Consider the following 15,242-nt stretch of genomic DNA (forward strand, 5'->3'; position numbering starts at 1 on the left):
ATATATGGTAGATATACATTACCCAGGAAAAACTAGCGTCTTCACTGTCGGATGAGGCATTTTCTAGATCAGCTCGATTGGCCGCTTGCCACTGTGTCCTCGTCTTTTACTGGAAATGCTCCACTCCATCTGTCGTCCGTCAATGTGGACATTGATTTTCTGAGGTGCAAACACCCCTGGTTGGCAAGACCTAACGGGGTTGCGCCAGCCTCGCACAAAGATCTTTCGGCTCCACATCATTTAGTTCAACCTGAGAGCAGTGGTAATTTATCGAAAATCAAGCTGGGGCACATTTATCCGGAACAAACGCCGAAAGTTTTATCCCAACTGCTGGCCCGGCCTCTGCACGTGAGGCGCAAATCGGAGAGAGCGTTCAGCAGCATTCTAACCTGATATGGAACCACATTCCCAGATTATGTCAGGCGATCGAGCGGTGCCAAGGACAAAAATATCGTTCAGCTGTAGCACCCTTCGGTGCCTAGCTGCAATGTCACCCGAAGGTTGCACGAGGGCTGGGATACTGCCAGGTTACCCAAGCCCAGACAGAAGTCGAGAGGCAGAAGTCAGGTTCGAACCACGGACCTTCCGGTCAGTAAAGTAAAGTCGCAACCACTTGGACCATCTCGCCAAGAACAACCAACAACTGCATTTTTCATTGACTTCAGAGAAGTCTTCCACCGCATGAATTGATTAGTTCCATGATTAATTGATGAAATACGTATACGACAGAGTTTCTACATATTTGCCATCCCGTTTATTAGCCCAGTTACGGTTGCGATGGGGCCTATAACCAAATATCCAAAAGTTTTCACACTACCAGGAGCGTTAGTTCCTGTTCTCAAACCTTGTTGCTGGATTCACCGGGTAATCCAAGCTGTTCCGAGAGATTGGAGTCACAACAGACGGCATGCAGACGACAGATTTTCACATGATGAATATCAAGTGGTCTCTTGTTGTAACATGCGCCTTGTGTTTTCTGAACACTAATTTTTACCCCAAGATTTCTCATTCCCTTGCATTACTCTGAAAGTATAAGGCAAGGGACTAGAGTTTTCTGCTTGTTATCGGGTTGTTACGCATACCGGTGAAAGGAAAAAGGCCTTCGCTGAGGAGTTTTTTTATCAGAAAACTTCAAGTGAACAGCTACAGACTATCGGACAGGGGAGAAGAACTCTTATATGCATCATGTTCACAAAACTGAATATACATATTCTCCTTGAACGCGCCTTCCTGAACTTTTCTGGGTATTCATTGACTGTTACTCAAATGCAAGCAAATGCTACAAAGCAACTCCGCAAATTTCGCAATAGATCTCACTTTTCAAGAGACATGGAGCGGATTTACGAGAAAACATACTACTCGCGTGCCCCCATTAGTAGTATCCACCGTTACACCACATAAGATATGGTCGTACTGTCATAGTGCATGAGTTGCATTCTGGTCAGCTTTGATGTCAGAAAATAACTCCACTGCAGTTAACGGGACGTACCTAGAAGACAACCAAGACAGTAGCTTTATCTTTCTGCTGTGAAAGTTGGTTCCTCCAACTGGCAGATATCAAGCGTCTGCAAACGTTTGACCGCCGATGTTTTCAAAAAGCTGGTTGCAGAATATCCGCAACCAGTTGGCTTGTGAATGAGTACCAAGAACGAGCTGTAATCATCACAGCAAATGAATATTGCCAAGTGGTGTTCTGCCAAAGAAAGTTGTGTTTTCCTACCGAATGGTGTAAGAGGAGGGGCGATGAAACAGTTGCACTGAATGAAGGCGTCTTTGCACGTTCTTGACTGCACAAGCTCCCGTATCCCGATATCCCACACGATATGGTAAGTAAGCGGTGGGTATGAGGACTGCTTTGCTAGTGCTCGTCTGGCGTCTTGCACTAGGCTCAACATGGACAAGGGTCATGATGAATACTCGGTTAATCTAGCTCGAGATAGCACAGTAGTTGAGGCGCCAGCTTACGGACCGGAAGGTTCACGGTTCGAACCCGACCGAAGCATCTCGGCTGCCCCAGTCTGGGCAACCTGACCCTAGGCAATCCCAGCCCTCATTCGTCCTTCCGTTGACATGGCAGCTAGGCAGGAAAGGGTGCTACAGCTGAACGGTTTGGTCTGATTTGATCTCATTTAAACAAGGTGCTCAGATTCGACCACTGGAATGTTCTGAGAAGGCACAGGCATCCTAGTCATGACCGTGTTTCCCAAGAGTGCAGGATTTTTCTTACACAAATCGTTCAGCTGCAACACCTTTTCGGTGCCTAACTGCAATGCCACCCGAAGGTTGCACGAGGGCTGGGATACTGCCAGGTTGCCCAAGCCTAGACAGGGGAAGTCGAGAGGCAGAGGTCGGGTTTGAACCATGGACCTTCCGGTCAGTAGATTCGCGCTCCAACCACTTGCTCCACCTCGCCCCCGTTTTTTTACACAGCGCGACTGATGCATTGCTCATGGCAGAGGAACTATCATTCCTTGCCCACTAACATTCATTCCGCACTGCCTCCAAATTTTGCTTCTTGGAATTCGCATGTAGTCCCTGAATGAAGGAGCTGCTCTATGATCTGCATGACTGAAAAGTTTTATTGATAGACCACTGGAAACCAACCGGAAAGCACTTGACACAGAAACAAGGTGAGTCTACCAATGTGGCGACTGAAACACACACACACACAGCAGAAAGAGAGATCCGAGCGAACTGAAACACGTGCCACAGATGAAAACGGGATGAAAACAGATCGTACAGACAGGAACCCAAAGGCTGAAACACTCACTTTGAGATGCTGAGCATCGAAAGGGAGTGAGCCGCTGACCAGAGTATAGAGGATCACCCCCAGGGACCAGACGTCCACTTCGGGACCGAAATACTTTTGCCCCTGGAACAGTTCGGGTGCCGCGTACGGAGGACTGCCGCAGTAGGTGTCCAGTTTATTCTCACCATCGTAAAAATTGGAAAATCCGAAGTCGGCAAGTTTTATGTTGTAGTCCTTGTCCAGTAACAAATTTTCCGCCTACAAGGATCGTTCGGTAGAGAACGGAATTTTTACGGGTATCACACAGACCCCCAATTCTATGGAGATTATTGGCACAAATTCGAACAGGTAACTATGGGCATATTGAGCCATTGAGACGTCATCATCATCATCGACAGCATGACATCAGTGTTCAACACCGATGCTTCACTGCCGTACAACCATGACTTATTTGAAAGCCTTATTGTAAAGGAAATAATAAAGGTGGATGGGGGAGGGACTTTGTGCTAGCTTAACACAATCATTTCGAGGTGCCTATACCTACAGACACTCACTCAGGCGATCTGGATATAAACGGACAACAAGAACGCCACTGACATCGGTTGGCAGTGTCTCCAACCAGGCACAGTGAGGATCACGCGGTCCCCATCCTGGAAGGTATTGAGACGTCATGCGCATCAATCAGGAGTAATCGTTAGGTTACCAGAAGACAAGTGATCAATCAAAAAACGTTTGACTCCCCAACAATGGATGGTAGTTTGCACTGAAAAGGGGAATAAGACTACCATCAATTGTGCGAAGATCAGGGATAACTGGGAGAAGAACCGTTGCCAGCGCTGGGATTTTCTTGATCGACTATCAGACAAAAAAGGTAAATCACCCATAATTGATTATCCAGGTGGAAAACCCAATGAAGGAAACTCGAATGGACAGTTGTCGACTAAATGGATAACGACTAAATAACCAGTGGATGGGAGGCGTGTGTGGGTGTGGGTGGATGGCGTGTACGGAAACAAAACGGTTTGGAACCATTGACTGACCTTCAAATCTCGGTGGACAATCTTTTTGCTGTGACAATACTCAACGGCCGAAACAAGTTGTCGAAATTTCACACGAGCTTCCTTCTCTTTCATTCGGCCATTAGTGACCAGATAGTCAAACACTTCGCCTGAAAAGAAAAAAAGTGGACAGAGTAGGGTTGAGTACCGTCAACAGATTACCCGCACAGTTTGGTCAGTCATCTCCGACCATACTGTGCGTCTCAAGTGTTCAGTTGTAGCTATTTGGATCGACAGTAGTAGGCCACCAGTTGGCCCTTCTGACTCTTTAGGACGTCCCTTCCACCCACTGGCATCGTTTTCTGGAGTTTCCAAGGGGGTTCAGTTGCATACACATGTGGCCCTGTGTGAACTGCATTTAGCAATATCGATTGCGTGTGTGACAAGCCAATCCGGCGAGGGAAATGTACACCTTTGTTAGCGAAATACACTAATTTGTCAGCTAATTTGGTTTTTCGAGAGACTCACCTGGAACCCAGCTGAATCTCTCGTTTGTGATGTTTCAGCAATCTTATGAGTAGTGCATTACGAATAAGTACTCCTTTGTTCACAAACGTCCGAAATTCTAAATCCTTAAGGTGATTGTACCTTAAATAGACAACGAATATTGGCCGATGTGTGGAATGCTCTCCAAACCTATGAAAAAGAAGTTTCCCTTAGACCGATTTTAAATAGCGACCGGTTGGTATGCTGTCGTATACGCAGGCTCTTGTTCGGAGGGAGGTATTGTCACAAGAGAAAGTGGCTTGTTTTGAGCGGTCTGGTTTCACTGTTGACGTACAATGAGAAATCGACCAGTCGGTCTGGTTGCACTGTTGACGTACAATGAGAAATCGACCATGCGTTGCATTGGGAGGGCACCGACAAGAAAAGTGGAGAGCCACCAGTTTGGTTGACTGACGGTACGATAACAGGTTAAAAACACGTTACCCAGGTGTTCACCCTTCTGTTTGGTGGTATGCAGAACAGAGAGGGGGATAGTGCATTTCTCCCGGTTAGTCTACAAACGCACTCGTTGGCGCGCAGAATGAATAGCCGCAGTTCGGATTCAGCGCAAAAACACGGTAATAAATCCATAGCCGTCCACGTATAAACATTGCAAGCGGACATCAGTTAGTGACAGAATAACAAACCAGAGCCAGCTGTGATGGCGTGTGCAATACATCAGCAAGCAGTACAATCACAGATATAAACAGAAAACACTTGACAGTGAATTGGGGCAGTACCTGGCTAGCTTATCAGTATTATATGCATCTCGAGGACAAACGAACAGCCATTAAAGAGGAAAGCTGGCTATATCGATAGGACATTTACGAAAGATCAAAAGAATCAGCTGAGACATCGTCCGTGCACCAAGCTGATTCGAAACGAAGCGAGGCTAAACTTGGACAGGATGTCCGGGATAGACATGTTTCTGTGTTTCAACCTCTCACTGACTGTTTACATATTCTGGATTAGTTGAATTCCTTATCACGCTTATCACGATACATTAGTCGCAGTATAAATTCCTCGAAATTATTTGTCCTTTGCATTCTGGTGAACTGACGAGACAGACTCCACAAAAAAAAACACAGACAAAACGTTTACTTGCAAGTAAACCGATACAATTAGAAAATAGACGATTCGCCGAGTCTAAGTGTTTCTACTGAGGAACTGTCAAGAAGCAACAGACCAATAGGGCGATTCTATGTGGGAAAGCCGAGAAGCAAGTTTTGTTCATAGTCATACCACTCTTGTTTGAATGGTCGTCCTCCCGTTCTGGAGCAATTATTCCGGTGAGTCCACACCGAGGGGGGATGTACTGGACCCGAGTTTCGCTCTTACTATAGCTCATTAGCAGTGCATACCCAGTGGACGCGCCGGGAGCTGAACCCCGGACATATGACATGCGAGGCAAGCGTTTCATCACTACTCCACCAACGCAAGATGGCTCAAGTGGTTAGAGCGCGGATTTACTGACCGGAAGGTCCGTGGTTCGAATCCGACCTCCGCCAATCGACTTCCCCTGTCTAGGCTTGGGCAACCTGGCAGTATCCCAGGCCTCGTGCCAACCCTTCGGGTGGCATGGCAGCTAGGCACCGGAAGGTGCTACATCCACCAACGCATGTTGGACGCATCTGAATTTTCACGTCTGAACAGGCGAACCTGTTCACTCTTGAGCGTGGTGATTGGTGTGCCCGACTCATCGAACGACCACCCAGTAACTGTCCTGTTTAGGTCTCAAGTTTTTCGGGAATCACGATCAGTGGGAATCTCACGAATCTTCAGGGGGATTTAAAATCACAACCTTACACCAGCAGTAGAAGAGTAAACTGTTCGGCTACGAGTAGCTGATCAGTAGTGTGAATAACATTCACACAGACAGAATATAGCGCCACTCATCCTTCAGTCGTGGAATCCACACTACATAGTATGGCGACTTATCGGCTGGAACGCTTAAACACCTTCCAAAGGACTGCCAAGACGGAAATTTATTTAAACTCGTCAAAATTTTTTAGCGGATTGAAAAAAAACAAGATGCGGATCTGCGAAACCAACTCGAACGATCTCTTAAGCGCTATGAGTTTGAAGCAGGGCTATGTTCCTGTTCCAGCCTCCATTCAAGGACCATCCGTTCAAAAGCGCTCACGAATGGGGAGCAAGCATTCCAAAGCAAAGCCGGATAAATGGTTCAATCAAACCGTTTCCTAGATAAAGCGTTGGTCAGCAAATCCCATGCCCGAATATTGCTGTATGCAGACGATTATGCCTTGTTTTCACATTCTGAGGCGGAGTTACAGCGGCTGACTACCATGTTCGGTTGAGTAACACCTCGCTTTCACTTAAATTTCTAAGACAAACAAAAGATTCAGTGTAAAACACCAAGAATTGTACTAAGCAGTTGCGAGACAGTATTGAATCTAACCTGACGGCATGATAATTCCCCCATTCATTTTCTTACTCCATCCATGTACTTTTCACCTCCATGTGTTTTGCTCTTGTCACAAAGGCCACCTCGCCCAACACTGATATCATAGCATGTGTGATTGTGTGCAGTTGACCTACTTAGGCGTGTTCATGTCTCTTCTACCGAGTCCACCCTGACTTGTTCTGTCTTGATCACACCGCTAATCAGAACCACGAAACTATCCTTGGAAGGGACAACAGCGACCCACACCACTGAACCAACATTCCACTCGACGTTGTCTGGTGTGTGGACCTTGACACTGCCCTGTGCCGGTCAGTGAGAGACTTGAGAACTTGCTGACGTCACAAACTTAAACTGCACCACTTCGGTCACTGTGTAAACAGTACCGTAGATTTTCGAACCCAATTCTTCTTTTTGATATTTGTGAACCTCATCAGAGAGCGTGTTTCGCGGATTTCTTGGTGGTACATTATTCAAAGACCTGACATCTGATATTCAAATAAACGTACGAACTGCAGAAGCCAGGATAGCATCTGGAGGCCTCGAGAAATGCGTTTGGGGCGATCACTAAATTCGCATAGGCACCACGATTGCAATGTATCGGGTGTTGTGCTGTCTTTATTAATTTACAGCAGCGAGATCTGGACGGCATGTTCGGGTCATTGATCAATATCACCTGTAGCGTCTACGCGAAAACCTTCAGATAAAAAAATAGAGTGACAGAATCCCCAACACTGTTGGAATTGAAAGCAGCCTGGTGCGAAATTAGCTCAGCTGTTTAGGTCATTTGTTAGACGGAATTCCACACGGATCTCGCTTTACCGCTCGCAGCCAGGTGGTGCTACGGCCGAGAAGCCTAGCCCACACAAGATTGTCCAAAAGTTCGGCACGCTTGCCGATCCGGCATCAAACCGAGATCTGATTGGTCGATTGGACCCAAACACAGCCAATCATGATTCAGTATTGGCCGAATGTCGGTTGCCAGTGCCGCATCTAGAAGGCGTCAGNTTTTGGGCGTCAATATACTTTGTGCACCCTTGATGGTTGGTTTGATGTGGACGCTAGCTTGGGAAGCTCAGACAGAGAACTAAGCTGAGAAGAACTGAAACGAATGGCAAAATCTCGTACCCAAAACAGCTCGTTGTGGTCAGCTGAAGAAGAGTACGGAATCGGGGACGTCAAAAGTTCCGCTTTTGGGACAGCCATCAGGTAAGTTTCAAAAACTCTAACGTCTATTTTACGTCATCAGAGGACATGGCATCAAGCAAAACGAATATCCAAACAGGTGTGGGAAGCCTGAAAATGCAACGCGTTGTAATGCTGAAAAACCAGTCAGCCATTCGAAAGTGGCTAAACTTGCCGGATGTCACCTCGATCACGTGGATTTGCGCAACATGAGGACGCATGGGGACCAGCTTTGTGGGTCACCAGTGTACTCACCGGTCCATGAGTGCAGCGGAAACAAACTAGCCTGCCAAATTTCAATGCGAAACGGGACCAGAAAGTGACTGCAGAGTGATTCATTGACTAACTGGATTTTCAAGATCAGACGAGCAGGCTGCTAGCAGATTAAAGATGGTTAGTTTTCCACCTCGGTACACGCCACTTCCATACCGTTGGCAACTTAATTCTTACGCTTTTGGTGCGTTGAAGGGCGGGTCACTTCTTGGAATACTTCAAAAGGTTGTGAGAAAACACCTCACTGAATTTGTAGCCATACTTTTTCATAATCTAGCTTCTGTGGGCTCATGACTAGCATTCATAGGCTTCAGATAGGCGAATACGATTGATCAGATGGACAGTAATATTTGTTCTATTGGTTCGTGAGCATACTAATGGATGTTTGTCCACTCATGTCGGGATGTTCCTAACCACAGTGCCACATGTCGTCTGGGCAATGGACAATAGCCATGTTTCCCCTGGTACAAAAGCGGGACTTTGGAAGATCAACGAAAAGCGATGCAAAAAGAATAGAGGTGGGACTTTGAAAGATCAAAGATTTGCTTTATTTTTAGTCAGACTATTCTCATGTTCAGTTCATCCTTCCAAAAGAGTATCGTAACTAATCGATTCTTATGGCCAATAGACCAATAAATCCATCGAGTGTTTAGCAAGCCTTTTGAAGGGATGATGATATAGTTTTGTCACAGGGTGGATCACGTGACCCAACGAAACGCGATGCAAAAAGAATAGTGTTATCCAGCCAAGACATCATTTTATTCTAGTGCACTACATTGCATTTGACACCAACAGAGATATCAGTGTGTTCGGGAAACCGTACAGTGTCCCTATCATCGTCATCATCATCCTAATCGACAGCATGACCATGAGTGTTCAACAATCATGGTTCGTTGCCGTACAACCAGGATTTATTTGAAAGCCCTGAAGGGAAGGGACCTAATGCTAGCCAACCACAGGGGCGAGATGGACCAAGTGGTTGGAGTGCGAATTTACTGACCGGAAGGTCCGTGGTTCGAACACGACCTCTGCCACTCGACTTCCCCTGTCTAGGCTTGGGCAACCTGGCAGTATCCCAGCCCTCGTGCTTGCTTCGCGTGGCATGGCAGCTATGCACCGAAAGGGTGCTACAGCTAAACGATTCCTTAGCGAACCACAATCATTTCAAAACACATATATCTCCAGTCACTCTGGAAAGAAAGTGAGAACAAGAACACCGCAAATATGGACTAGCAGCCATGTCTTGTAGCTTCTCCAGCCAGGCACAACGTAGATCACGCGGTCCTCATCCCGGACTTCCCGCAATCATTTTTCATACCCTTTGCCAGGTCGAAGGGTGGCCCTTTTTGCTTCCGCCACACGCACGGAAAACCGCAAGCACTCTTTTCTGCGAACGATTTTTCGGTATGCGCAATAGAGGACCTGACCATCACAGCTTCCGGTGCTGAACACATTATTTGGATTAAAGTTCTCGCCGTACACCGAAAACTCGCTTCGAAATTGCTTCGTTCCGGATTGACCCATATCAGCCAACACCTGCAATGGTTTTGAGTGAACGGTTGCAGAAACCCTGAAAACGTCTGAGTTCGGCTGCTCACACAGGCCAAATCTCACGACCGTACAACAAAAGAGCTCGTACTGTGGCCCGGTATACACGTTCCTTGAGGTTCAGTGATACACCGCTTTGCCACCAGAGGTATCTCAAACTAGCGAACGCGACCCTCTTTGAAGATTGGTGCATTCAGTTTATCGGTCACAATACAATCAGGAGTAACAGAATTTAAGGAAATAAGTGAAACCTCGAGTGCCCCCTTGGATCGTACGGGGCGTGTGCGTCACATTTGAACTATCGAACACTTGGAAGCGAAATTTTCTAAAACGCAGGTGGGTGGAAAATTGGACGACTTAGTGAAACTGATGTGCGCACCGTTCTGGCGTTGGATGAAGTGAAGAGTACTTGTTCCACTGTACGAAACGCAAAAATTGTTGTCATCGAATCTCGCAAAATCATACCATCTACGGTTAAATGATGTTGAGACACTTGGGTGATCGAATCAGTGGGAATGCCCTGTGTGCCGTTGAGTCCGACAAAATCTAGCGTTTATCACGAATCCCAGCTGCGAAAATAGCGACGGCTATGCGCAATACGTGTTCGCACTGAGGATCGACTTCAACCAGAGTTCAGATTCTCTGCATGGCTCGTGCAGTATGTAAACACGAAGCGAAAAATTTCGTGAAAGCACTGGACTTGAGTTTTGAGCAACACTGAATATTCCTAGCCGCGTCCGGATTGAGTGGAGCCAACCTATGCTGAAAAGCCGAGAAGCACTGGACACTTGTTTTTTCCCTATTAGGAATCATCAGCAGTGCGCATCTCACGAAACGGCTATCGTGCTTCCTTCGAGTGACATGGCAGCCAGGGGCCGAAAGCGTGTTGCAGCTGAACGATTTATTCATTCGTTCCCCCACAAATATGGCCATGCTGGCCTCCTTGATATTCCAGTCTGAGTAGCATATCATTAAATTTAGAAGGCATCGTAATACAGTTTCTCCCAGTATTGGTAATCGCTGGTAGCATGGTAGCTGGTAGGCACCGAAAGGGTGCCTAGCTACCATGCCACCCGAAGGAAGCACGAGGGCTGTGATACTGTTAAATCGCCTAAATCTAGACGGGAAACCGAGAGACAGGTCTCGTTCGCCACGGACCTTCTGGTGAGTAAATTCGCGCTCTAACCACTTGGACCATCTCGCCCCCTCCCGTTCGTTTACATGATTAGTGATGTCTCCGCTGGACTACGATAACTAGGCAATCGATCAGAATCAACCGACTAGAGGAAAAGTGCCTGCAGTAATGCATCTCAAGTTTACTCACCTTCCCCGTAATGTCCATAGCCGCTACCGTGAACGAACTAAAGTGGTCAGACATTCAACAGTGAGTTGTAGAAAAACGGGATCCATTGTGGTTTCGGACAGCAGACCATCTGATTGAGAAACGGGGATGCCAAAGGACAGTCTGCCTCAAGGAGCTCATTTCACCCAACCATATGCTGGGTGGAAGTGACCCAGAAGTGGACGAAATATGGAAACACCATTAGACTCAGTCGGGTCGACAACTGAGGACTCCCTGGATGGGTACCCTGGAACTCGATTCTTGAAGGGTTGAGGACACTGGCAGAAATGTCTCACTCAACGAGCCCGCACCTACCAAAGCTTTGGCTCAGCTGCTCAGCTTCCGAACTAAATGTTAATGCCATCGCCTCGAATGCCCGGCTATCTCCCTTGGGTCCTCATTTTCTGATGATCGAAATTGTAGCAGCTGGAACCAACGTACACGGTTTATAGCTGATAAACCGAACTGAACTGACACCAGGATGTGTACGAACAATAGGCGTCATCAATTCAATTCAAGTCATTTCAAGTGAAGACTATTCAATCTGAGGTGAATTTTATCAGCCTGCTGTCCAGGGGATTCAAACACTGAATCGAGTACATCAACGAGGCTAACAGACAGTAACAGAAAGAACGAAAGAAAGGTTGCGTGACTCACCATTCGGAGCATACTCCATGACGAGATAGACGTGCCGTTCCGATTCAATGACCTCATAGAGACGGACTGCAAGCACGCAGGCAAAACAAACGAAAGGGTATGAAATAACACGGGGAAAATACGGTAGTGGCATAGAGAAAACGGCAAAGATAACAGAAGAATTTGAACACAAAAAGACGTCATAAACACTGGAAATAAGTTCGAAAAACGGCAAACTACTTACAGTGGAGGTCGAAAATCTGAGATAATTTAAACGCAATGCAACCCCCAGAAGTCAGGTTAGTGTTAGCATGTGTTATCCGCACTGTATGCGTCAACTGGATGAAGTCAGATCGAAGCAAATCAACGTAAGCTATTGACACAGTAGGAGCTAGCGTCGTTCCACTAAGAGCGCATCACGTGTTGATTTAATCGTCAAATTAGCATGGTCCAGTCGATGAAAGTCCATCCGATCTACTGAGAATTCTAGTAAATGGTGTGGCGTCCTGGCTTGTCTGATCAGACCCAGTTCACTGAACACAAACCAGAATTGAAAAGGACGGTTGCTATAAGCCATACTACTTTAAGTGGTGAAAGTAGATTAGATCCCGCATCCACACATGTCCAGTCAACCTACATAACCCATTGAGAGTGGATGATTGCCTGGAGATATCGAAACCGAGAGATTCAGCTGGGTTCCAGGTGAGTCCCTCGAAAAACCAAATTCGTTTGCAAATGAGTGTATATTCGCTAATTTCGTGCAATTTGGTTTCCAGTAGAACATAAGGTTGAGGGAAACTCGGGGACTGCGCCTACCCGATGAGCCCCAAGAAGGGCGAAACCGGTCGTGAGCTGTCGAGGAGTTTTCAGCAACCTTATGAGTAGTGCGTTACAAAAATATGGATGAATGCTTTTCTGTGAATAGGATTATCCAATGAATTCATATGCTGTGGCTAGTTTCGGTATAGTGAAACGATGTAATTATTGGAGTAAGCAAACAGGAAATTAGGAAGGGCGCTTGTGAACAGTCAGTTTGGTTATTTGGGGGTTGCCAATGTCAAACCACTGTGCTAAGGAGACCTATTCAGACTTCACTTCATCCATTAGCAAAGGCGTTGTCTTACCGCGCAGTTGGTACACAGCACTCTCTCCATAGATGACCCGGCCTTGACCTAGACTACCGCAGAACCTGACATTCACACACAAGAGCAAGATTCCGCAAATGAACAAGCTATCGATACGGGATGGCTCAAGTGGTTAGAGCGCGAATTTACTGACCGGAAGGTCCGTGGTTCGAACCCAACCTCTCGACTTCCCCAGTCCAGGCTTGAGCAACCCAGCCGTCGCGCTTCCCGCGGGTGACATGGCAGTCGGCTGGACGATTTTTTTAAACTATCGATTCGCGTCATCAATATAACTTCACCTGTAGAGTAGTATCTGCCAGTTACCTTGGTTCTGTTACCGAAAACGTGTTATTTCGGGCTAACTGTTTGGAGGTTGGCTGATTGGTAGGATAAATTCAGATATAGACCGACTGACACAGTACGCATGAGTCACCTAGAGACTCATAAGGAATGTGCACGCTTACCGGAGAACAGCCAACCAACAACATGAGATACAGTAGATGATAGACAAGTAGAGTCTTTGGTAAACAAGTCGATATCAAGGTAACCAGAGTCACCATCGTCATCATCAGTATTGACACTGATGATTCACTACCGAACAACCACAAAAATTACATTCAAAGTGAAAAGAGAGAGAAGTGGGTGAGAGAGGGGAGCTGGTGCTGGCTTATCGCAAGCCTTCTGAGGTGCCTACACCTCCAGGAGCTCAGTCAGACAATCTGGAAAGGAACTAACGTACGAACGCAACTGACGTCGATCAGACTTCATAGCTTGCACTGTATGCAGCTGAGTGCATGGGGGGAGGTCACGGGTGCCCCACAGGATGATGTAGCATGATAGTACTTTCAGTTGTGACGTCTGTGGTTTTGTATGGACTAGAATACTGTCAGGGTTCCCACACCTAGACAAGAGGACGATTACCATTCTCAGCCGAAAGAGCTGGGATCAAAAGCCTGGCCGCAAGGCAGATGGTGACTTCTGACAAAACTACAGTGGTATAAATTGTTTAAACAAAACAAGTGGCGTATCTTTTCCGACCCCTAACCGGGATGGCAAGTAGACTGTGTTCGTCAGACCTCTATCAACTGATGGCCCAAGTGGTTACAGCGCGAATTTACTCACCAGAAGGTCCGTGGTTCGAATCCGACCTCCGCCACTCGACTTCCCCTGTCTAGGCTTGGGCGACCTGGCAGTATCCTAGCCCTCGTGCTTCCTTCGGGTGGCATGGCAGCTAGGCACCGGAAGGGTGCTACAGCTGCACGCTTTTTCTTTCTATTAACTGACTAGGGGAAGTGCTTCGGGTATCAACGTGAAACGAACTCAGTGGATCACAGAGTTCAAAAGCTGCCACACCGCGATCAGATTCAGTCTCCTTGAAGCGATTACTAGAGGCAACCATGTTTGAAGTCCAAATCGTCTGTTATTCCCGCAGAAATAGGGTGTGTTTATCCCGTGGATATCAGAACACTTCCACGTCTGGACGAGTAGCGTACTGGTAGTGGGCTGATTTTGAAAAAGTTCACGTCCTAGATCTCAAAAATCGCAGTAATACTAAACCGAGATGAGCTTGGGGAGACGTGGGAACAGTCAATTAGGAGGCATTCGGTTTAGATTTTCCGTGTTGAACTTCATTCGTGACACCGACGGGTACCACTCAGAGAAATGAATGACTGAACGAGAGTTGTCATACACAAGTACGGGTGTTTGTAGAAGCGCCATAGCTCGGAGGCTATACATATGTATTGTTCGCGAGCAGGCACCGCTTGTCGTGAACGATGTGGGCAGGGAATCCTACCGAGAATGTCAAGATCAGCTGTGCGACCTAACAGCCCGAAAAGTGGATAAGCCGAGAATGTGGAACCCGTCAGGGGAAGAAGGAAATCATGGGATTATGTTAACTAAACCTACCAAGCCTTTCTCACCAGTCTGCGTGTCGCGAGACTGTCACATCCCTCTGCTATGGGTTGGCGATCGCAGGCGCCTCTGAAGGTCAGTTAATACTTAACGCCCCCTATGTACACACACATTAAGTATACGGTGTCTCCAATGAGCCAATGCACTCGTAATTTGCATACTAGAGTTTGTGTATGTGCCCGGTCATCATTCGTTCGATCGCATATCAAGGTCGAATTGGTAATTCGGCAGAATCTCACACGATTCTTTCAAGGAGTTCATCTTGTCGATACAGTACATCTTGACCACTGGCGCATAACGTACCAGGAAGGGAGTCCCACCTTCTTGAAGAATATCTGACGGAGAAGAATGGAGCGCTTCATTTTGGCAACAATAAGCTGATAAATAGTCCCCTAGCGTAACGCTTGTTTTTTGTTTTCGGAACGCGTTTTGGCTAAAATGTCTGTAGAACAACAGCATAGCCAGACAAGCTAGACAAGCCATATACGGTAACAAAAAGTGCAGT

The 15,242-nt window shown here is 46.8% G+C and overlaps 1 protein-coding gene across 1 annotated transcript; it reads right to left on the reverse strand.

The window, feature by feature from the left end:
* Window positions 1-2,447: 2,447 nt before the first annotated feature.
* Window positions 2,448-5,713, reverse strand: T265_10394 (hypothetical protein; the record flags this gene model as incomplete). Its single annotated transcript, XM_009176758.1, has 6 exons — window positions 2,448-2,636; window positions 2,771-3,007; window positions 3,103-3,208; window positions 3,294-3,399; window positions 3,786-3,917; window positions 5,536-5,713. 6 exons carry the CDS (start codon window positions 5,711-5,713, stop codon window positions 2,448-2,450), a joined length of 948 nt encoding a protein of 315 aa, XP_009175022.1.
* Window positions 5,714-15,242: the final 9,529 nt, after the last annotated feature.

This window comes from Opisthorchis viverrini (genome assembly GCF_000715545.1).
Source record: "Opisthorchis viverrini unplaced genomic scaffold opera_v5_371, whole genome shotgun sequence".
Classification (NCBI taxonomy): Eukaryota; Metazoa; Platyhelminthes; class Trematoda; order Opisthorchiida; family Opisthorchiidae; genus Opisthorchis; species Opisthorchis viverrini.